This window comes from Ctenopharyngodon idella, chromosome 1 (genome assembly GCF_019924925.1).
Source record: "Ctenopharyngodon idella isolate HZGC_01 chromosome 1, HZGC01, whole genome shotgun sequence".
NCBI lineage: Eukaryota > Metazoa > Chordata > Actinopteri > Cypriniformes > Xenocyprididae > Ctenopharyngodon > Ctenopharyngodon idella.
This window is the reverse complement of record NC_067220.1, coordinates 17,347,338-17,372,491: the sequence shown is the minus strand read 5'-3', so window position 1 is coordinate 17,372,491 and position 25,154 is coordinate 17,347,338. Positions and strand designations below refer to the sequence as shown.

The 25,154-nt window shown below is 36.3% G+C and overlaps 1 protein-coding gene across 3 annotated transcripts in view; it reads left to right on the top strand.

Annotated features, from left to right (window-relative positions):
• The window catches only part of acsl1a (acyl-CoA synthetase long chain family member 1a), a 37,512-nt gene that overhangs the window by 10,230 nt on the left and 2,128 nt on the right, over positions 1-25,154 (top strand). For 2 of the 3 annotated variants that reach the window (XM_051901829.1, XM_051901810.1), the window contains exons 2-18: positions 271-492; positions 10,947-11,061; positions 12,688-12,752; positions 12,897-12,998; positions 13,768-13,867; positions 14,239-14,414; positions 14,509-14,541; positions 14,685-14,736; positions 16,727-16,800; positions 17,201-17,278; positions 19,038-19,172; positions 19,272-19,406; positions 21,867-21,962; positions 22,051-22,123; positions 22,234-22,322; positions 22,680-22,796; positions 24,896-25,039. In XM_051901829.1, the coding sequence (XP_051757789.1) occupies positions 298-492; positions 10,947-11,061; positions 12,688-12,752; positions 12,897-12,998; positions 13,768-13,867; positions 14,239-14,414; positions 14,509-14,541; positions 14,685-14,736; positions 16,727-16,800; positions 17,201-17,278; positions 19,038-19,172; positions 19,272-19,406; positions 21,867-21,962; positions 22,051-22,123; positions 22,234-22,322; positions 22,680-22,796; positions 24,896-25,039 (1,779 nt within the window). In that variant the 5' untranslated portion in view covers positions 271-297. Of the gene's footprint in view, positions 1-270; positions 493-10,946; positions 11,062-12,687; positions 12,753-12,896; positions 12,999-13,767; positions 13,868-14,238; positions 14,415-14,508; positions 14,542-14,684; positions 14,737-16,726; positions 16,801-17,076; positions 17,155-17,200; positions 17,279-19,037; positions 19,173-19,271; positions 19,407-21,866; positions 21,963-22,050; positions 22,124-22,233; positions 22,323-22,679; positions 22,797-24,895; positions 25,040-25,154 lie in introns of all 3 variants that reach the window. The other variant, XM_051901820.1, reaches the window with a different exon arrangement.

Here is a 25,154-nt window from a genome sequence, read left to right as displayed (position 1 = left end):
AACAGACGGTGATCATGACAACCCATAGTTTACTGTATAAATCAATATATATTTTTAATTATACTGTTCAACATATTCAGAAGAATTCACTTTTTTTTTTTAATGTCAAATATTCATCATAAACATTACCAAATGTAGCATTCACTTCAATGAATGAGTTTCAAACTGATTTTCAACTTACAATTAAAAATGCATTTCAGCATACACCAGTATCTGTTTTGTTTTTCCATAATCAGTTTTTGTGTCCTCCCTCTGTGTTTTTCCTTTCAGACTTGAGTAAGTTGAATTAGCAGAGCAATGCAGGCCCAGGATCTGATCCGTCACCTGCGGGTACCTGAGCTGGATGACGTGAGGCAGTATGTGCGCAGTTTACCCACCAACACCCTCATGGGCATGGGTGCATTCGCTGCCATCACCACATACTGGCTGGCCACCCGTCCCAAAGCCCTTAAACCACCCTGTGACCTCGAAATGCAGTCCGTGGAGGTACCGGTAGGTGTGAAAATGCTTCCACGAATGTAGTTTTATACCTCAAAGCCATTTTGAAGAGCAACAATGACATGAAATGGTTCATGGTTAGTAGTCTCACAGAGTCAATGTTTGTAAAACAAAGTCTGATCTACATTGTAGTTTTTTCAAGCTACATAGACAGGTAGACCTAAATGCAAAATGACCAACCACAGTTTAGTTTAGTAACTCTTTAATTTTAAGATTATTTACTATTTATTATATTATCCACTTGAGGATTTCTTGTTTCAATGTTACTAACCACATCAAACAAAGCTATTGAATTTGTCGTACTTCAAAGATTTGATGCCTTTAAACTCACTTTAAACGTTGCCATAAAATGTTGGTAATTTAGTAATTCTTCATTGGAAATACGCATTGTGGCCACCTGATAAATAAAAACTTTGATTTCCAGCAGTTTGATAAAACTAGTGCATTCTGATTTCCAACAGTTGCTTAGCAGCCATGGCTTGCAAATCCACCAAGGTCATAAGAAGTCCTCCACACCACCATAGCTTGTGAAACTTGTAATGCGTTAAAATAATTAAACACGTTTTCAAAGACCTTGGAAGGCATTCTAGAGGCAAATCTATTTTTAAAGTTTGAAATTGTCTCTCAGCTCGAGTTGCAAGATTTTAGTGATTATTTTCTCACTTCCTTTAAAAAACGGTTCAGCAGTACAGACTGTGGCTTCCTATGGTTAACCCAGCATATGAAGAGGTCCCCAGCTGCATGTCACAAAACTCTGCATTAGTGATGCACCGATAGGAATTTTTTGGGCCGATACCAATTTTAACAAACAATTATTGGCCGATTCCGATACTGATATTTGTCACTTTCTCTCTTATTTGAAGTTTTTCATTAAAATAGTGTTTTGATAATGTTTTAAATTGGCAAATTTCAACAATACATGCATTAAGTTAGACTAGCTAGTTTATTGCTGCATCATCAAATAATTTCCATTGAACATGGATTAGATCCATTTAACATTCAGCAGGCCAACATAAATACATAAATACAACAGAACAAAGATACATATGAAATAAACAGTGCTTTTTAGGTAGGTTTAACAGTAGTTTTCAGGTACAGAAATAAAGTAAACAAATGTAAAATAACACTACAAATTCGTCACTGTATAAATTAAATACATATTACAGTGGGTACGGAAAGTATTCAGACCCCCTTAAATTTTTCACTCTTTGTTATATTGCAGCCATTTGCTAAAATCCTTTAAGTTCATTTTTTTTCCTCATTAATGTACACACAGCACCCCATATTGACAGAAAAACACAGAATTGTTGACATTTTTGCAGATTTATTAAAAAAGAAAAACTGAAATATCACATGGTCCTAAGTATTCAGACCCTTTGCTCAGTATTTAGTAGAAGCACCCTTTTGATCTAATACAGCCATGAGTCTTTTTGGGAAAGATGCAACAAGTTTTTCACACCTGGATTTGGGGATCCTCTGCCATTCCTCCTTGCAGATCCTCTCCAGTTCTGTCAGGTTGGATGGTAAACGTTGGTGGACAGCCATTTTTAGGTCTCTCCAGAGATGCTCAATTGGGTTTAAGTCAGGGCTCTGGCTGGGCCATTCAAGAACAGTCACGGAGTTGTTGTGAAGCCACTCCTTCGTTATTTTAGCTGTGTGCTTAGGGTCATTGTCTTGTTGGAAGGTAAACCTTCGGCCCAGTCTGAGGTCCTGAGCACTCTGGAGAAGGTTTTCGTCCAGGATATCCCTGTACTTGGCCGCATTCATCTTTCCCTCGATTGCAACCAGTCGTCCTGTCCCTGCAGCTGAAAAACACCTCCACAGCATGATGCTGCCACCACCATGCTTCACTGTTGGGACTGTATTGGACAGGTGATGAGCAGTGCCTGGTTTTCTCCACACATACCGCTTAGAATTAAGGCCAAAAAGTTCTATCTTGGTCTCATCAGACCAGAGAATCTTATTTCTCACCATCTTGGAGTCCTTCAGGTGTTTTTTCATGTGTCTTGCACTGAGGAGAGGCCTCCGTCGGGCCACTCTGCCATAAAGCCCCGACTGGTGGAGGGCTGCAGTGATGGTCGACTTTCTACAACTTTCTCCCATCTCCCGACTGCATCTCTGGAGCTCAGCCACAGTGATCTTTGGGTTCTTCTTTACCTCTCTCACCAAGGCTCTTCTCCCCCGATAGCTCAGTTTGGCCGGACGGCCAGCTCTAGGAAGGGTTCTGGTCGTCCCAAACGTCTTCCATTTAAGGATTATGGAGGCCACTGTGCTCTTAGGAACCTTAAGTGCAGCAGACATTTATTTTGTAACCTTGGCCAGATCTGTGCCTTGCCACAATTCTGTCTCTGAGCTCTTCAGGCAGTTCCTTTGACCTCATGATTCTCATTTGCTCTGACATGCACTGTGAGCTGTAAGGTCTTATATAGACAGGTGTGTGGCTTTCCTAATCAAGTCCAATCAGTATAATCAAACACAGCTGGACTTAATGAAGGTGTAGGACCATCTCAAGGATGATCAGAAGAAATGGACAGCACCTGAGTTAAATATGAGAGTGTCACAGCAAAGGGTCTGAATACTTAGAACCATGTGATATTTCAGTTTTTCTTTTTTAATAAATCTGCAAAAATGTCAACAATTCTGTGTTTTTCTGTTAATATGGGGTGCTGTGTGTACATTAATGAGGAAAAAAAATGAACTTAAATGATTTTAGCAAATGGCTGCAATATAACAAAGAGTGAAAAATTTAAGGGGGTCTGAATACTTTCCGTACCCACTGTAATTCTTATTAAAGTTACAAAAGTTATTTAGTCGAGTAGTGAGTGAATTATTATTTTTTTTGTCTTTTATTGTTTGATTAACATTAAAACAGAGACAGCAGTGCAGCAGCGTTTTATTTCTCAGCTGTTTACATTCATTAAGACATAACCGACTACGTTTACAAGGATACTCGCCAAAACGGCTATTTTGATATAATTTTGCATGAATTAGAAGAAGTGAAAGTAAGCTCCATTTAGTATTCATGCGCTGAGACGCTGCTTTCCGTGCGCGCACTATGGATGTGTGCGAACTTCTCACATAGCGAGTAGAATTGAGTTCTCTTTCGTGTCGAATATTTAAATCGCAAGGCTTAAAACCACATGCAAAGGATAACATTTTCGTGAAGATGCAGCCCTGGTCCAAACGGGACAGTGACTGTAACTGTGTCCTATTTCGAAAGCTGTGTCCTCCGGAGGTTGCATTTGAAGGCTGCATATATCATCAAGGCGGTCTCATTTAAGAAAAGTAACCGTTAGATTGCAAAGTAAGAAAGAAATTACAATATTTTACACCTCACAAGGAATAACAGTCAATTTTATTATGGTTACTTTTCTTAAATAAGACTTCCTAGATGATGTATGCAGCCTTCAAATGCAACCTCCGGAGGACACAGCTTCCGAAATGAGACGCAGCAACTGTTGCACAGTTCAGTTGTCCCAAGCGTTAATGATGCTGACACCGGGCAGTCTTTACTGTCGAGCCCTGCTGTATTTTGTACAGATTTCATTTTGTTTTTCAAGTATTGAATTATTTTACTTGGAGAAAAACGTTGAATTATGCTATAGCCGATATGCCAGTGGTTGTAATGTGATCAAAAATCGACCGATAAATATCGGCAGCCGATACATTGGTGCATCTCTACTCTGCATGTATAAACTCTGAGCTGTCTTAAGTTGCCCATCTGTGTTCTCAGACATACTGTACATTTAAATATAACTTAGTGCACAAAACGCATGCTGTGTTTTCTTGGGACCATGCATTGTCTATGTCTAATTCCTGTCTGTAGAAGAAAAGCTTAAAAGTATATACACTACTTTTCAAATATAATGCTTTTATTCAGCAAGGATGCATTAATTGATCAAAAGTGACAGTAACAACATTTATAATTATATATTTTTTTATTTTACATTAATGCTGTTCTTTTGAACTTTCCATATCAAAGAATCCTGAAAAAAATTTATCAACCTTTCCACTAAAATAATATGTAAGCAACTGTTTTCAACATTGATTATAATAATAAGAAATGTTTCTTGAACACCAAATCAGCATATTAGAATGATTTCTGAAGGATCATGTGATATTGAAGACTGGAGTAATGATGCTGAAAATTCAGCTTTGCTATCACAGGAAAAAATTAATTTTTAAATATAGTAAAATAGAAAACAGTTATTTTAAAAAGTAATAATATTTCACAATATTACAGTTTTTTCTGTATTTATGAACAAATGCAGCCTTGGTAAGCAGAAGAGACTTCTTTTTTTTTTTTTTTTTTTTTTCGTCGGTTACTTCAATGTCCTGAAACATACAAATACAGCCTCAAACCCACAATGGAGGAAAGAAAAAAAATGGAAAGAAGAAATGCATAAAAAAATACAACTGTGTCAGGCAGTAAATATACACAATGGAATAAGGAATCAGGGAAGATTATTAACATAATGCCTAAGAGGTGTCCATATCCGCCAAAAGTCCTTGGTCTTTTGATGTGTATCGTAAGTGAATTTCTTGAGTGGAAGTAATGTAGATATTTGAGACATCCACATTTTGAAAGAAGGTACCTGACGGGATGACCACAATATACATTTCTTTGCTAAATAAAACAAAATAAAAAACAGGTGGAGTGGAGTCAAACATTGTCTCCACTCCAATAGATAACAGATACAATTCCAAAGAGAAACGAAATTGCAACTTAAGGAGCTTTTGTAAGAAATGATGTATATTGGTCCAAAAAGGGATGATTTTATCACAATACCAAAAGCAGTGAAGAAATGTTCCCTTGCGCTTTTTACAATTAAAACAGAGACCAGAGGAGTTTCTATAAATCTTTTTTAGATGCAATGGTGTGAGATGGATTCTGTTAATAAATTTGTAATTAAGTTCGTGAACCCCCAATGAAGTACACTTAAAGTACAAACTGTTACATACAGCAGACCAATCTGCATTATCGATTTTTCCCGAACACTCTTCAAATTCTCTAAAGAGGAAGTACATGTGTCAGACAAAGCATCATATATAACAGATATTAACCCTTTAGAAAAATTATTTGTCACAATCTGTTCAATGCGAGTAAGTTAAAATCTCAATTTGCCATTATCAGACAAAGGTTTTATAAAATGACGCAACTGAAGATATTTGAAAAAATGAGATTGTGGTATTGATACAATAATTGTTGGAAAGATTTTAATGTTTTGCCTAAAAAAAGCAAGTTATTTTTGAGATCCCCAGTTTGAACCAGACTGAAAGACCTATATTATGCAGAGAAACAGGAAAATCAGGGTTAAAAGCAATAGGAGATAGCAAGGTAAGATTGGCTGGGATTTTAAGATATGTTCTGACATCTCTCCATGCCAAAAGAGTATTTGAAATAATAAAGTTTTTTGAAGTGCATTTGAGTTTTTTTATATTTATAATGAAAGACAGAAATTTTATTGGAAGGGGAGCACAAGTCATTGCTTCCATGTTAAGCCTTTCGTTATACCAACTGACCATGTGCTTCACCTGTGCTGACCAATAATAAAACTGAAAGTTTGGTAAAGCAACACCTGGGTTTATTAAGTGTTTATTAATATCTTTGAAAAAGGGGTTAGCCAAGTAACAGGGAAGGGATTGAAACAATAAAAATATAAAAATTTAGAGAGAATATTCATTCTTATCACATTTATTCTACCCAGGAAGGAAATGGGGAGTGTACACCAAGTATTAAGGTCTTTTTTGATCAAATCAACAAGAGGAGTGTAGTTTTTATTAAATAGATCATCCAATACTGGTGTAATAAAGGTACCGAGATATTTAAAACCATTTGTTGTTATTTTGAAAGGAGAGAGAGATGAAAGGTCAACTGAAGTAGAAATATTAAGAGGAAGTGCCATAGATTTAGATAAATTTTATATCCAGATAAGCTACTATAATCTGAGATACATTTTAATATCGTAGGAATTGACTTTTCAGGTTCAGAGATGTATAGCAGGACGTCATCTGCGTAAAGAGAGATCCGTTGCTCTTCATCTCCTACCTTTATTCTGAAAAATTTTGACATTGTCTTATAGACTCAGCAAGAGGCTCAATTACAAGGGCGAAGAGCAGGGATAAAAGAGGACATCCCTGCCTCGTCCCTCTTTCAATGCAGAAGGGTTTTGAGGTCAGCCCGTTTGTGGTCACTGTAGCCCGAGGACTAGCATAGAGCAATTTTATCAATTCAATCAATTTTGGACCCAAATTAGATTTCTTGAGGGTGGCAAAGAGAAATTCCCATTCGACTCTGTCGAAAGCTTTTTCAGCATCAAGAGAAATAAAAAGGGCAGGAAGTTTGCGTGCTTGAGTTGAATTTATAACATTTAAAAGACGACGTATGTTATCTGTGCCAAAGCGTGATTTTATGAATCCGGTCTGATCTGGTTTAATGATACTTGGCAACACAGTTTCGAGCCTGCGAGCTAGTAATCAGCATTCAGAAGATTTATTGACCTGTAGGAGGCGCACTCTAGAGGATCTTTGTAGCGAAATTGTACAGGTATTTAATTAATTTATGGGTGAAATATATGAATATAATAAATCATAAAGCTTTATGATTAATTATAATACATATACTGACCCAAGAGGGAATTATACATATATTGTGAATTAATTACAACGAATTATAATCAATTACATATATGATTAGTTCTGGTTTAATAATAATTTAGAGAAACTATTAGTTTGTCCAGCAAACCGTTAGCTCCTCATAGACTATTATAAAAAGGAAGGTTTTCTTTGGCCACGAAAAGACTTCCTATTCTAGCATCAATGCTAAAGCAAGGATACTGGATCGAAACGTTAAAGTGACCTGGGTTTTGTTGAATGAGCAAAAAAACAATCGAGCATGAATATAATGGTATTTATTATATGAACTACGATACAGAGACTATACTACTAACATACACAAATAATACACATATATAGAGAAGCGAAAGTAAAGTCAAAAAACTGAGGTGATCAAAGGAATGGCAACTTACGAACAGTTAAAACCTTTGAGAGCCAGCAAGGAAACTCAGCTTACACATTGAGCTTAAAACGCTTAAAAAAAAATGGTTCTATACTTGCATAGGTTCAGGTGCTGTGGTCGTTTCGTGTTCTGCAGGAGTTCGTGCGTGCGCTGAAGCGATTGGTCCTTTTCCGAGAAGGTTTCTTCGCGGGGTTTTCAAACAAGGGGTATAACTTAAGAGTAAATAACCGAAAATAAAGAGAAAGATCCGTCTCCTAGCGATGAGAGTGAAGACTTCGGCGACGGATGAAGAGGGTTTTGACAAAGAAACTTGTATCAAGAGACGCGTGTCATTGTGTTTTAAGGACAACAGACCAGAATCAGCCAATGATGAGGATGCGATTTTGGCAGGCAAACTTTTTCTTTGTCTCCATTTATGACCTAATTTGCATGGTTTATGAAGTGTCAGATCTGAGTACATTTTCTTCAAAGTACCATTAAAAATAGAAAAATGCATTTTACAGTGATGTGGCATACATTTTCAATTAGGGCATAACGAAAGCTTTACAATGAGACCAAACTTGTCAGATGGCCAAGACATAAAAGGGGAGATACAATTTATACTTGATTTTTATTGTTTAGAATAAAACTAATACAACTACAGTCATAGCTAAGCTTATATACTAGGGATACATACGTGTACCTTGAACTCAATGACGGTTGCACTTTGGCACAGTCATATTTGGAGGATAAATGTATATTCACAATCTCCATGCGTGTTTGTGAGTGTCTGTATGTGTGTGTGTATTGGGGTTGTGGCCGGTGTCTGTGAACACATGGCCCTTAGCCCCACCAGGGTGACTCTTTGAAGTCCCTAGAGCTGGTGAGAATTTCTTCTGTTTTTCTTCAATGAGGTAACAAAGGTGCCAATGGGGTAATTGGTACCGGACTTGCCGGAGCCGATTCGTGATTTACACGCACAGTTCAGGAGGCTAAAAGCATTCTGAAGATTCTAAAGTTTGACGGGCAGATCCGATTTTGAACAGACGCTACATCTTTATCTTTTTTGGGAATTAAACAAATTGATGCTGTTCTCCATGATTCGGGGGCTACTCCATGATCTAATAAATTTTGAAGGGCGGGCATTAAAATATGGGAGATATCTGGCCAAAACACTTTATAAAATTCACAAGGAAAGGCGTCAGGGCCTGGAGATTTATTGGAGGGCATGGATTGAATTGCACTAAAAACTTCTTCTGGTGACAAAGGCGAGCCTAAAAATATCTTATCCTCAGAGACGGCTGTAAGGGGAAGTCTATCTAAGAATTCAGTGATGTCAGACTGCTCGGCAGTAATTTGTGATTTATATAATATTTCATAAAAATGTCTAAATAAATTATTAATCAAACCATGATTATATGTGACTGAGCCGTCTGGTGTCTTTAATGATTTAATTGTTCTCTTGTTTTGTTTTTTCTTTATTTGATGGGCTAATAACCTGTTGGATTTATTTGCATATTCATAGTACTTTTGTTTGGAGAGAAAGAGAAGTTTTGTGATACAAATTAAGTTCCGCTCTGACTCGACATAGTTGGGTCCAATTTGTTTGATTAGGAGCTGTGCTATGTAAACACTCAAGTCTTTTTACTTCTTGTTCTAACTCCTGTCTTTTATTTGACCAGGCCTTTTTACGTGCAGAAGTATATGATATAATATGTCCCCGGATCGTAGCTTTAGCAGCATTCCAGAGGGTTGCAGGTGATACGGGTGAATTTTCATTATCTGTCCAATAATTCTTACTCCATTCCGTTTCTTTAACACCTCCGTGGATAAATCTGGGTAGAAGCGCAGCTGATTCCCGTCGTGGTTGACGTTGCATTTTTTCTGCGCTGCCTGTAGTATCGATTCCTTATCCATGTATCGTAGGAAGCGGACCAGAACACTTCGCGGTGGGCGGTTTGCTCCCGGGATGGGGCCGAGAGACCTATGAGCTCTCTTGATCTCAAAGTGTAAGTCAGGTGTGAGGTCCAGCCATTTCGGCAGCATCTTCGTAAGAAACTGCGATGAGCTCAGAGCCTTCAGCTTTCTCAGGGAGGCCGACGATTCTTAGGTTTTTACGTCTGTCGCGATTCTCCAGGTCGTCTACTTTGGCTCTAAGTAAAGTCAATTTTTTGTCCAAAGACGCAATTTTGTTATTGTGAGTCATCATGCCATCCTCAGCAGCGGAGATTCTGCATTCTGCCTCCGTTAAACGCGTCTCATTTGACGCCACTCTGCCAGACAAATTAGAAAGGGCTTCCTGTATTGAGGTTACTGAAGTAGAAATATTGTCCAAACGACTGTCAATCGCACTTAATCTGCCGTCAATACTGCCTAGACTGGCTCCCAGCGAGCGGATTTCGGTCAGCATAACTTCGGCCTGGTCTGACGAAGTCTCCTCCGTCTCAGTGTGCTTTTTCTTTACATTTCTGGTAGGCCGAGAGGATGTGAAAAGCGGAAATTTGCGCGTTTCTTTAGTCTCGGACATTGTTTGTTACTGTTGGAACAGTATACTTCGAAAATTAATCAAGGTAAAAGAAACAAAAATTTAAAAAGAGAAGGAACTGGCGTGGAGCTAACAAACTAAGCGGCCATCTTCGGCGAGGTCATGGGACTCCCCAGAAGAGACTTCTTTAAAAAAAAAAAAAAACGCTACTAACCCAAAACTTTTGAATGGTAGTGTACGTCTGGAACAGCCCATCTACAGCTGGTTTTGGAATGGTCTTTTCATGACAGTCCTGCTTTTCCCTCCCACTTCACATTCTGTCCTTACATGCTGAGCAGTTTTGCCTGTGTATGTGTATGTACGCGTGCACAAACTGTAACTTTGCTTTGGATACGAATAATTACCTCTTTCACCCTCTTTCAAGTGTAATTATGTATGTCCTTGATCTCTGTCTCTGTCTTTAGCTGAAGGAGAAAACAAAGAGGATCTTGCATTCTCACCATTTCTTGTATGTTTGCTATGGTAACACTGAAATGTGTTGGCAACAGCTATAAAGCCAGTCAGATCCACTGCGCAACGACCATCTGTAAATTCCTTTAGCGTGAAGTCTTCCTTCCTTCTGCTGTTAATGGCCTGCTTCCTTTTGTTTTATCAAACCCCAATGTAGTGAAAGATGCAGTGACCTTTAAAATTTGAGTCTTATTTTCTTGCTTACTTATTTTGACATGTTAATGCTGCTGTAAACATTGTTTATGCATAAATGATATTAACATTAAGTTCTGGTCCTCAAATTTGATTGGCGTTGGAAGATTTCAAATGTACTGGGACTATTCATGCTGTTTCTATTCATGCTGTTCCAGAGTATCTTTCTGGTGTGGAAGCAAAGCAGGAGGGAATTCGTAAGAAGTTGTGATTTGAATTTTTTGGGACAGAACAACATCATAATTCATTGGTTTTGTTTTTCAGGGTAATGAATATGCTCGTCGGTCTATCCTACTGGACAGTGACACATACATGACATACTACTATAAAGACGCTCGGACAATGTATGAGTTTTTCTTACGAGGACTAAGAGTGTCAAGTAAGTCAACTGGTCATTTAAAGCAGACATTACAATCCACTAAATAAATAGTTCGCTTAGAGCTGCACAATTAATCGTTAAAAGATTGCGGTCTCTATTTAAACACCCACACGAACTTAGTCCTAAATGTCAATGATTCGTCCGTGTCTATTAAACCTTTTACCGCAGTTTGATCACAAGTTTGATCAAAGCGAACATTTAAATCTGCCAGAGAGAGCAGTTTTCATCATGTATATATTTGAAACAGCTTCACAAACATTTTTTAACCACCCAGTTTTATTATTTCTCATATTATCACAGAAGCACTAGAATATAGTTTATAGTTCAGATATAAACGCTGATGTCTATCAAAAATAGAGTAAATCACCTTTTAAAAGTAACTTGATGCTACAAATAAAAATTGTATCAATGACATCATTACACCACTAGGTGGTGACAGGTGACTGTTAAAAAATGTATTTGCCATTGAATCATTCATTAAAACGATTCATTCAAAAAATGCTGATTCATCTAGTAATGAAACAAGACTTAATGAGTGAGTCATTGAATCATTCATTAAAAGGGTTAGTTCACCCAAAAATGAAAATTATGTAATTTATTACTCACCCTCATGTCGTTCTACACCCATAAGACCTTCGTTCATCTTCGGAACACAAATTAAGATATTTTTGATGAAATCCAATGGCTCAGTGAGGCCTCTATTGCCAGCAAGATTAACACTTTCAGATGCCCAGAAAGGTACTAAAAACATGTTTAAAAGTTCATGTGACTCCAGTGGTTCAACCTTAATATTATAAAGCAACAAGAATATTTTTTGTGCGCCAAAAACAACAAAATAATGACTTTTCAACAATATCTAGTGATGGCCGATTTCAAAACACTGCTTCGAAGCTTTACAAATCTTTTGTTTCGAATCAGTGGTTCGGAGCGCCAAAGTCACATGATTTCAGTAAACGAGGCTTCATTACATCATAAGTGTTTCGAAATTTCAATAGTTTACGTGACTTTGGCAGTTTGATACGTGATCCGAACCACTGATTTGAAACAAAAGATTCGTAAAGCTTCGAAGCTTCATGAAGCAGTGTTTTGAAATCGGCCATCACCAGAAAAGTTATTTTGTTTTTTTCTTGGCTCACAAAAAGTATTTTCGTCGCTTTATAATATTAATGTTGAACCACTGTACATGAACTGTTTTAAATATGTTTTTAGTACCTTTCTGGGCATCTGAAAGTGTTAATTATCTTGCTGGCAATAGAGGCCTCACTGAGCCATCAGATTTTATCAAAAATATCTTATTTTGTGTTTCAAATATGAACAAAGGTCTTACAGGTGTGGAATGACATGAGGGTGAGTAATTAATGACAGAATTTTAATTTTTGGGTGAACTAACCCTTTAAAAACATTTTTTAAATAATTATTTGAAATGAATAATTTTTTTAAATATACTGAATTGTTTAGTTGTCTGTTCAGAATCGTGTGAGAATCATGATCTCTATTTTAAACAAAATAATTTTATTTCTTAATTTATCCAAAATCATGCAGCTCTAAGCTGACCCAAAAAAGAAGAAGCCTAAAGTTTTGTCATCATGTGTGAGATCTTTACTTTTTTGTGATTAATTTTTATAGATAATGGTCCCTGTTTGGGTTCACGAAAACAGAGCAAACCATACAAATGGCTGTCGTATAAAGAGGTAAGATTATAACCTGCTGTATGATTTTTAAACCAGAACTGGTTTAGAATTTTATTTCCTAAATGTTCATGGATCCCTCTCTTGTTTATGTTTTATCTGTGCATTTGAGTAAGTTATGTATTTTTGTATGATGTTTGTTTGTAGGTAGCAGACAGGGCAGAGTTTGCAGGTTCAGCATTACTCCACAGAGGTCACAGTCAATCAGGAGACAAATACGTTGGCATCTTTGCACAGAACAGGCCAGAGGTAATCACAGATTCTTACTAGAGCTGTCTGCCTCAGACAGTTTGATTGTAAAAATGCATTGCTGTGGACTGTAGGCAAATAATCACATATATTAAAGTAAACTAAACAATAATGTAATAACGTTAGGATTTTTGTTCCAACTTTATATTAAGTGTCAATGCACTTATGTACATGCATGTTTTACATTGTACTTGTATTATTATTAGTGTTTTCAAGCGATTAATCGCACCCAAAATAAAAGTTTGTGTTTACATAATATATGTGTGTACTGTGTATATTTATTATGTATTTATAAATACACACACATACATGTATATATTTAAGAAATATTTACATGTGTAAATATTTTATATATAAATATAATATATTTTTGTTAAATATATATACATGCATTTGTGTGTATTTATATGTACATAATAAATATACATAGTACACACACATATATTATGTAAACACAGACTTTTATTTTGGATGCGATTAATCGTAATTAATCGTTTGACAGCACTAATTATTATAATTACCTGTATTTTTTCATTTGGGTGCATTCTCAGCAATATTAATATGTACGATTTTATCAAAATACCTTGTAATTAAAACAATTGAATGTTGATTGGCAGCCCTAATTCCTACATTAGTTGCTTTGCGTATTGTACAGAAGGTTTGGCAACACTTCCTGATCCTATATTAATTCTGTATAAGATGATAATCTTATTTGTGCATACAGTATGTGTTTTCCACAACTGATTCAGTTGTGTGTACATTTGTGTAGTGGACGATTTCAGAGCTGGCATGTTACACATATTCACTGGTGGCAGTGCCGCTGTATGACACACTGGGTACAGAGGCCATCAGCTACATCATTGACAAAGGTGAGCAAGCGCACAGCATTTTTTACAATTCTGTACAGTAGTTTTATGAAAACTTCCCCTTCTATTTAGTTTTTATTTCTGCAAATAAATAATAGAAAAAGTTTTTCTTTTACAATTTCTTATTCCTGTTACTGAAAAGCATTTTGTTCACTGAAAAAGTAATTAAATCCTATTAATTAGAATCCTATTTATTAAAATAAAATTTTAAATATTTAAATTTTTAAAAATAATTTCTTATTTAATAAAATGTAATTATTCAATATTTAATTGATTCATTTGAAGATTTGAATGAAGATTGAAATTGTGTTGACATTGTGATGTGTTGTTGAAATTGTGGAAATTTGTTGTGGGTAACAGAGCTTTTGTTGTAGCCTCCCTCTCCACTGTGATCTGTGATCTCGCGGATAAGGCTCATCTGATCTTGGACTGCGTGTCTGGCCGGAAACACAGCGTCACAACCATAGTGATCATGGAAAACTTTGACAGTGAGCTGACTGCAAAAGCACAACAGAACGGCATTGAAGTTATGAGCCTCAGGGAGCTGGAGGTTTGATTACACACACAATTAAACACCCTTGGTAAGCAGTGATCTCATTAATCTTGTATTTGTACTGCATTAAATGAATTCTTTCTTTTGGCAGGCTATCGGCAAAGCCAACCACAAGACACCCATTGTGAGTAAAACTGAGTGCTGTATTGATTCAGAGACTTGTAACATTATATATGAATAATGAATTGCTTTATTTGATTGCTTTATTATTGATTTTCTACTTCATGGTAATTAAATGAATGATTAGTTATGAATTTTTTTTTCTAGCCTCCTAAACCAGAGGACCTGGCACTGATTTGCTTCACAAGTGGAACAACAGGTATGCGTTTATTTTTCAGTCATGACAACTCTCGGAATAGTTTTAGCATGTTATTGAATATGGCAATATTAAAGGGTTAGTTGACCCAAAAATGAAAATAATGTCATTTATTACTCACCCTCATGTCATTCTACACCCGTAAGACCTTCGTTAATTTTTGGAACACAAATTAAGATATTTTTGATTAAATCCGTTGGCTCAGTGAGGCCTGCATAGACAGCAATGGTACTTCCTCTCTCAAGATCCATAAAGGTACTAAAAATATATTTAAATCAGTTCATGTGAGTTCAGTGGTTCTACCTTAATATTATAAAGCTACGAGAATATTTTTTGTGCGCCAAAAAAACAAAATAACGACTTTTTAACAATATCTAGTGATGGCCGATTTCAAAACACTGCTTCGGAGCGTTATGAATCTTTTGAGTCGAATCAGTGATTCGGATTGCGTATCAAACCGCCAAACTGCTGAAATCACGTGACTTTGGCGCTCCGAACCACTGATTTGATTCGTAAAGCTCCGAAGCTTCATGAAGCAGTGTTTTGAAATCGGCTATCACTAGATATTGTTAAAAAAAGAAGTGGATATTGTTTTTTTTTTTTTTTTTTTGGCGCACAAAAAATATTTTTGTCGCTTTATAATATTAAGGTAGAACCAATGTATTCACATGAACTGATTTAAATATGTTTTTAGTACCTTTATGGATCTTGAGAGAGGAAGTACCATTGCTGTCTATGCAGGCCTCGCTGAGCCATCGGATTTGATCAAAAATATCTTAATTTGTGTTCCAAAGATGAATGAAGGTCTTAGGTGTGGAAAACGACATGAGGGTGAGTAATACATCATTTTCATTTCTGGGTGAACTAACCTTTAAGGTATCTGGTCTTTGCGGACTAAGGGCCAGATTAATTAACAGTGCAAACCCTCTTTTGCCGTTAAAAAACTACTTTTAGGATTTACTAAAGACACGAAGTGAAAAAGTAGTGCTGAAAAGGCATGGGCACAGTTATTTTTGAGGCTAACCTTATTGCATATGCATTTGTAGGAGTTTCAGATGCAAAATTTATGGTAGGAGAGTATTTAAATGAATCATGCAAGGTGATTTACTAAAGTTTGCGCTAGTCAATTTACTGGTATTTGCGCCATTTATTTACCGCCCAAAAAAGCATGTCTTTAACCAGATGCTGATTTGCGCTGCTCTCGGTAGATTGCGTTGGTCATTACGGAAATTATCCGGCTGCATCTGTGTTCAAGTTGCACGTCGTCAGTAGATCACACGCAGAACTTTACACACCCATAGGCGCTTTTTTGGAATTGCGCTCTCATGCTAATTTTCCCTGTTTAGAAAAAATCTGGCCCTAGATATGCTGTTGATTTTGCTGCTGCAGAGCTGCTAATACTGATACTTGATACTGCTAATAGATACACTGACACACTGCTGTGAGCAAGATATCCTGCTGCTGCTGCATAAATAGACATACATAAATCCCATAGCAGATCTAGGCAGGTGAAGCTGGGGAGGTGGAGGGTTTCAGAGGAGCTCTGATAGCACTGCAGGACTAGCTTACAGCAAACAATGAACCAGACTATTTAAATGTTGTTTAAGCACTTTCATTGGCTGCAAAATCAGCAGAGGCCAATCAGCCTGTGCCATGCGGTAATGATGTAATTGCTTGCTGATTGTATGTAATGGGCCTATCAGCCTGCGCTCTCTAGTTTTTCATGACTGAACTAGATATTTATGTATTGAAGTATTTAATTGTTATTAATCTCAAATAAGATTAATTATTTTGAAATTAATATGTTAATGCTTTCCAATGAAAGTGAAAAAAACAATATGCACAAATGTGACTTAAATCACTGAGTAATCATTGATGCACACAGCAAACTTCTTTCCTTTTCTCTTACATGTTGCCTCATCGTCATATTTTGGCATTTTTTTTTAGGGCTCCCACCTGGAGAATAAATGTAACTGATTTCTTTTTCCAACAGGAAATCCAAAGGGAGCAATGCTCACACATGGAAACATTGTTTCCAATTGTTCCGCTTTCATTAAAGTTACACAGGTAATTTTTTTTTTTTTTTTTTCACTTCTTTATCCTTTAAAATTTATTGTAGTGAAGTCTTTCTTGGACAAAAAGAGCAAAAAAAATGAGATTTAAATGTCACATCAGATCTGTGAGATTTTTAAGAGTATGTTTGATCAAATCAAGTTCTTTCTTTCTGTTATGTTTACCTCTTCTTTTGCCTCATTTCCTTATTTAATTGTCTGCTTCCTGTTTCTACCTCCCTCATGATCTGTATGTTGATGTGTTTGTATACTTATATGTGTGTGTGATTAGGTGTCGCTGAAACTTGGTCTTCAAGATGTTCTCATTTCCTTCTTACCGCTAGCGCATATGTTTGAAAGAGTAGTTGAGGTATGCTGCATTTCACACCGTGTGTGTGTGTTTGTGTGTTTTACAGGTTCATTGCATGCTTAACCAGACAGACATTCACATTTCTTACCTTCCACTAGCACACATGTTTGAGAGAGTGGTTGAGGTATGTATTATGCATGCACACAGTCATTAGACAAATGTTTTTATAAATTAAATTAATAAGTTAAGGGTGTTTTGGTTAAATAGATGATATTATGATTTATTTACTGTATCCATTGCCACAGATTTTATATATTGTAGGTGCCAAAAGTAATGTCTGGCCTAGGAAAATTGACATCTTCACCCTTTATCCAAATACAGTATTATTAAAAATCTGTTAAAGATTTTGTAAGCATAGTTATGCTTGGAGTTTTTTGCTATTCCCTCACATTTAAAATATTGAAAATATATAAAATATTTTCCTCATATTTTGATGGTTTAATCAAACTAGTAGGGATCTGGACATCACTTTTGGCCACTACTGTATATATACATACAGTGCACAGCATAAATGAGTACACCCCCGCTGAAACTTCTGAAAGTCAGCAATTACTCAATTACTTAGAAGACATGTTAGGGTTCTTTAGAGATATAATGTTCCAGCAAGTCCACTTAATCAATTACCAAAGAAGCATGTCAAAATTATTCAGGAAAATAAGATTTTCTTATCAAGGTGATAAAATGTTGTGTAGCAAAAATGAGTACACCCTCCTAAAAGTTACTAAATAAAACGAAATAAACATTTTCTTGTGTAAGTTTAAGGCAATGTTTGATCAACAGTTAAGTATGTTGAACCAAAACATTTAAAGAGAAGTAATTTCTTGACAATTAAAAGTGTTATATAGCCCACTGAATCATTCTCAGACTTAATGCTGACAACAATGGAACCACTTGGGAGAGAACTGTCAGGAGACTTATTTCTTAGCACAAAAGAGGACAGAGGTACAAGAGGATTACCAAATCATTATTTTAAGTATGAAAATATAGGAAAAGTAACACAGAAATTAAAAAATAATGGACTTGTGACAAGGCCCCTGAAATAATCAGGCCTTCATTTTAAGCTTTCATTTAGTGATGAGGAATTTTTTTTGCTAGACAAAGAGCAGGAGAAATACCAAGCGAGTGTCTCAGAACCAGCTATGAAGCTATGAAAAGAGTGACTGTTTATCTCACAGAGTAAGATGCAGCCTGCAGAAACGACATGCATGGTTGTGGTTCTCACTGGAACTTCCTACTGTAGCCAAAGCACAATAAAGTCAGTTATCCATTTCCAAAGCCCATATTTACAAAATATAGATTCTGGAAATCAATACTCTGGTCTCATGAGACCAAATCAATCATTTTGGATCTAACAGCATCCAAAATGTTATAGTGTTGCTAGAGGAGGAGTACAGTGAGAAGTGTCTGGTTCCCACAGTAAAGTTCAGTGGTAGTAAAGCTCTTATATAGGGATGTATAAGTGCTGAAGGTGTGAGGGAGTTGTGCTTTATCAATGCTGTCATGAATTCCCACACCACTGTGTAATTTAATACACAAACTTGAAACAGAAGGTGTTACCCTTGCCTCATTCCCTGCATTGTTGGGCATTTTTTTCAACATGACAATGAGGATATGCATTCTCCCAAGGTGAAAAACCTTCTGTGGACATGTATTGCACTCAATCTTCACACTCTTGAGCACCTGTGGGGGATTCTGTAGAGATGAGTTGAGCAACACTCCCCATTAAAGATCAGGGCATTTAAGGAGCTCATCATCCAGGAGTTAAAGAAAATACATCTTTTGTATTTGTTCAGAGGGGGTGTACTCATTTATGCTGTGCACTGTATATAGAAATGAATCTACATAATATTCTTGTTGAATAATTGTGTTTGTTGTGTGTATAGGGTGTGCTTCTGGTCCACGGAGCCAGGATTGGATATTTTCAGGGTGATATCCGTCTGCTGATGGATGATTTGAAGACTCTTAAGCCTACTGTATTTCCTGTAGTGCCTAGACTACTCAACCGCATGTTTGATAAGGTACTTCTGTTTAGGTATACACACATAAACTGTTTGCATTGAAGTCTGTGCTAAAATATACTTACAGATCATTATATAATCATGTGTGTTTGTGTTAAGATCTTCGGACAGGCGAACACTCCTCTCAAGAGATGGCTGCTGGATTTTGCCACCAGCAGGAAAGAGGCGGAGCTAAGAAGTGGAGTTGTAAGGAAGGACAGCATGTGGGATAAATTAATCTTCAGCAAAGTGCAGGTAACCTGATAAAAAGGAGAAAGAAAGAGAGTATGTTAGTGGCCAGGGACAGAACAATCAGTTGAAACCATAGAGAACCTTATAAAAACTCTGTTGCCTGGCAACTCACAAATTCAAAAACACTCAGCATCCAACTGTCCAACATTTATAAAACAAAAAAAAAAAGCAAGAGAAATCATATCTAAAGGCCCAAGGATGACAACTATAATGATAACTAAAGTTTTAATAATTGTTCAAATTCTATGAGAATAGGGTAGTCCAGACCACAGCTATAACAATAATGACACAGAGAAATTATTTTTGGAATAATTTTCAGAGAAATTGCAACAGACATCATAACTGCAGCATGCACACTTTTAATAAACAGAAAGTTATAGGGCCCCATCATACACCCGACGCAATGTTTTTTGCTAGTTTCAGCCCGACGCAGTTATCATTTTCACGTCCTGCGCCACGTTGTTTAAATCGCAAATGCATTTGCGCTCATTTGTGCACCCATGGGCGTGCTGGTCTGAAAACGAGGTGTGTTCAGGCGCATTGTTGGCATGTTGCTATTTTGAGGCAACTGAAATAGACTGCGCCATTGACTAACTGAAACCTGGTCTAAAGTCAATGGCGCTATATTTGTTTTGTTATTTAAAGAGCACGTTAGTAATATGCACCTATATGTGGGTGCACAACGCGCGTACACTCTGCTTATTACACACACAAGGAAGTGCAGCAGCACACAAACGTGCCAAATATTACAAATTAAAAGGATTACAGTGTAAAAGATTATTATTGTGTGCATAAAGATAAAAATGCTTTGGTGTAATCCGGCTTGTCCCGTAGATGGTCTGCTTGTGCGCTTTAACCTCGCGCACGCGAGCAGATCTGTTTCCTCGCTAGAGAAGCGTTCAGTTTTTTCGCTTGCAAATTCCATGTAAATAGCGAATCCGCCATGGCGCGAGCACAACTGGCTTTTAAAGGGAATGGGAGATGAGACTCCGATTGGTTTATTGCATGTTACACCCAAAAAACACCCATTACTCATTAAGAGAATAGGGACAACCCTTTTAGACCATGCGCCAGCCATTTTTTCTGTCATTAAGGTAGCAAAAGTGGATTCGGACACGCCTGAAGTTGCTGTGGATGTAAATGTCGTTCTCGCTATAGTTATCTATTGTGAGAAGGGGCCTTAGCTCATGAGTATGTAATCACAAAGCATTAAGTAATCAAAAAAAGTTAGATAGAGTAAAAAAAAAAAAAAAGAGAGAAAAAGAAAAAGAAAAAAAGTCACATTGTGAGACATGAAGTGATTAATATAAAATTGCAGTTGTGAGAAATATAGTTGCAATTGCGAAAAATAAGGTCAAATTGTGAGATATAAAAGTTCAAAAGATTGGGGTCAGTAAGATTTTTTTAATGTTTTTGAAAGAAATCTCTGCTCATCAAGGCTGCATTATTTTCATTAAAAATAATATAATATTGTGAAATATTATAACAAGTGATAACTGTTTTCTATTTGAATATATTTTAAAATGTAATCTATTCCTATGATGGCAAAGCTGAATTTTCTGCAGCCATTACTCCAGCATAATCATTCTAATATGCTGATTTGCTGCTCAAGAAGCATTTCTTATTATAATCAATGTTAAAATCAGTTGTGCTGCTTAATATTTTTACATTTACATTTTTTCTTCAGGATTTTTTGATGACTAGAAAGCTCAAAAATCATCATTAATTTGAAACAGATTTTTTTGTAACAATGTAAAAGCCTATACTCTTACTTTTGATCAATTTATTGCATTCTTGCTGACTAAATAAATTATTATTATTATTTTAACTATTTTACCAACCACAAACTTTTGAACAGTAGTGTATAAAGTTGTAATTGTGAGAAACAAATTTACAATTGGGAGATTTAAAGTCTCAATTATGAGAGTTGAAGTTGCAATTGCCTTTTTAACTGATTGATTGATTGATTGATTTTTACTTTGATGCAGAAACAGCCTTTCATAGTAATCACTCTGCTTCTGCTCCACTCTGGTGCTAGTGAGAGAAACCCTGCTCTGAGTGATCCTGGAGTGTAAAACAGAGTCACTCCTACATTCAGATACAAGTTTTAGTTTGTTTTTCAACCACACAATACAGCAATATTGAGCCTTGTTATAAATAGATTTATATAATACAATTCTTCACATGCTTATGTTGCATCTGCAATAAATTTGATCATATAAATCTATTGTCAACTGTGTACTCGTAATACTGCACATATCAACTGAATTTGCCCAAAACTCTGTCACTTAGATTATAAAAAGTGGTTATGATTTGATGAGTGATTTTGATGACTTTAAAATCTTTTGTGTAACTAAACTGTGTATGAACACAACACTATTTAGCCCTCCAAAAACAGAACTGTGACAGCTATTTCCTACTTCCGTGTGAACACAACCAAATTGACTCATTTGACTCCCCCAGGCCAGTCTGGGTGGGCGCGTGAGGCTTATGATCACAGGAGCTGCTCCCGTCTCTCCCACCGTCCTCACCTTCCTGAGAGCAGCGCTGGGCTGCCAGGTACACACACAAAGACTTCTGTTCTCATGCTATCAGTTCCCACATCTGATTTTAAAGTCACTGTTTTTGTGTGATGATTATGTTGTAGTTTTATGAGGGTTATGGGCAGACAGAGTGTACCGCAGGCTGTACAATGTCACTTCCTGGAGACTGGTCAGCAGGTAACTCATGCAAATGTACACACATTAACACATATAACAAACAGATACACCTGTTTTAATGTATAAATAGACAAGCTGTCACACAAACTCTCTTGGTCTCTTGCACTCAGGTCATGTGGGAACGCCGCTGCCCTGTAATTTCGTTAAGTTACTGGATGTGGCTGAAATGAGTTATTTTGCAGCAAATGGAGAGGGAGAGGTATGTCACCAGTTAAAATATTGAATTTTAAAGGAATGTTCTTAGTTTAATACAAGTAAACCATTGTTAGAGTGTGTGGGCTTTTCTTAAAGTGTTCCCCTTGACAGCTTTTGTGGCATAATGTTAATAATGAAAAAAATTATAAATAAAATAATCTAGACTCATTATTCAACTAATTTATGAATTAAATATTAACAGATGGAATGGCTAACTCAATATTTTCAACATTTGTCATGACCAAGCAAAGCAAAAAATGATAATTTAAACGTACTTAAACATACTTTTGTAATTTATATAGTTTTTAAGTGGCACAATGTACCTCCCAGTTTACTGGCTGTGTGTGTGTGTCCTCCACAGGTGTGTGTGAAAGGAGCAAATGTTTTTCAAGGTTACCTGAAGGACCCAGAGCGAACCTTAGAGGCCATAGATAAAGACGGCTGGCTGCACACTGGAGATATCGGCAAATGGCTACCGGTAAATTCTACATCCTCTCTCAGCACTTCTTCTCATTATTTACTCTGTCGACTTTCTATTTTTAGTCTCCCAGTTCAGTTTTAATTTAATCAACATCCTGATTTCTGTGAATTGTCCACTTGATTCAGTGAATCAGATTAATTTTAAATGATACTGACATTAACCTAGTTACTGACTTGCTACCCGTATTTGGTTACACTTTATTTCAATGGCCCACTTTAGACATTCTACAAACTATAAGTAACTTTGCAACTACATGTCAACTAACTCTCATTAGAGTATTAGTAGACTGTTAGGTTGAGGTTAGGTGTTAGGGTTCTGGTGAGTAGTATAAGTTATAGTTGCAAAATTACTTAAAGTCAGTAGAATGTCTGTTTGGGGACCATCAAAATAAAGTGTTTGCAGATATTAAGCAGGCAGTCTACTAATACTATAATGAGAGTTAGTTGACATGTAGTTGCAAAGTTACCTATAGTTAGGAGAATGTCTAAAGACCATCGAAATAAATTGTTACCCAATATTTATTTTACCCTGAGCTAACACCCACTCTGTTAATGAAAATGGCGTAATCTGCTGCATTCACTATGTTCAAAAGTTTTTATTTATTTTTTTAATTTATATTTTTGAAAGTCTCTTAAAGGGTTAGTTCACCCGAAAATGAAATTTCGGTCATTACTCACCCTCATGTCATTCCAAACCCGTAAGACCTTAGTTCATCTTCGGACCACACATGGGCAGCAATGTCATCGCACCTTTAAAGGCCCAGAAAGGTAGCAAAGACATCGTTAAAATAGTCCATGTGACTACAGTGGTTAAACCTTAATGTTATGAAGCAACGAGAAAACTTTTTGTGCACAAAAACAAAACAAAAATAATGACTTTATTCAACAATTTCTTTTCTCCCCTGTAATTCTCCTACTTTACTGTTACTTGATCAATTTGACAGGGTTCCTACACTGTTTGGAAAAATGTGGGATTTTATTTAAGTAATTTCCAAGTCTGGAAAAAAAAAAAAAAAAAAAAAAAACAAGGTATGGAAAAATATTTGTGTTTCCAGACTATTGCCCCTATTCAGTGAATTTCTAAAAGCTTATCATACAAGCAGAATGATTTCATTGCAAAGGTTTGGTGATCATAAATCACTAAAAGCTTTCCTTCCGCCAGAAAAAATAGTCCCTGACTGTGAACAGCAACAGAAGTTACATTATTACACCATTAGATGGCGGAAAAGACTGTCTTTATGAGTGTGTCAGTGAGTAGTGAAGACTTTTACACTGAAAAGACTGAAATGTTGTGAACACGAAACAAGACGCAACTGACAAATGCTTTGACTAGCGCTGTCAGTCATGGGGAAAACCCCTTAACTGTTAAAAGGACAATATATTGCAGCGAACATTTAAACATATTTTTTATTATGAACATAGGACTGACCTGAAGGAAAATGCTAAATCTGAATGCAGGTAAAAAACTCGCTCAGTCGATCTGAGAACAAACAGTTTACGTTGCTAAGAGTGGTTGCTAAGGGTGTTGTGTAGTGATACACAGAACCGTTGGGTGAAGCGGTCATAGCCATGTTTTATCGTGTACTGTATACCAAAAATAATGCTGAAAATAGTGTTGTATGAATCATTTATGTTAAATATGGTCTGAAAAATCTACAGAGGTTTGGAAATTTGAGTCTGGAAAAGTATGGAATTTTGAAATGGAAAATGTGTAGGAACCCTGATTTAATGCATCCTTGCTTAATAAAACTATTAATTCTTCAAAAAAAAAAAAAAAATCTCGTTCACGGTAGTATATATTAATGCAATGCGATTTATGAATGCAAATGACTGATGGAAAAGATTGCTCTGAGCAATTTGCATGAAATTCCTCTTGACAGGAGTTATTGTGAACTAGAACTTTACAGTTCTGCATGTGTCCACTTGCAAATTCTTAATATTTTGAAGTTAATACTAATACTATTATTAACTTTTGAAGTTAATAATAGTGTTTTAAGCCAACAGAACCTTCCATTTTGTGTCATGCATTCAATTTTATGGTCCATCATAATTTTTCTTCCTTACTTAATTAGTGAAGCTGAGTATTTGTTGTTTTAGAATGGAACTCTGAAGATTGTAGACAGGAAGAAACACATCTTTAAGCTGGCTCAGGGTGAATATATTGCTCCAGAGAAGATTGAGAACATCTACATCCGCAGTGACCCTGTGGCCCAGGTCTTTGTACATGGAGACAGTCTACAGGTGAGAAACGGGACTGAATGACTGTCACACATAGTCACACAGTGAATCAGAGTGTGTGGATGTAGTTTGTTGGGTCATAGGATAGTATATGTGTGGGTATATGCTATAAATGAGA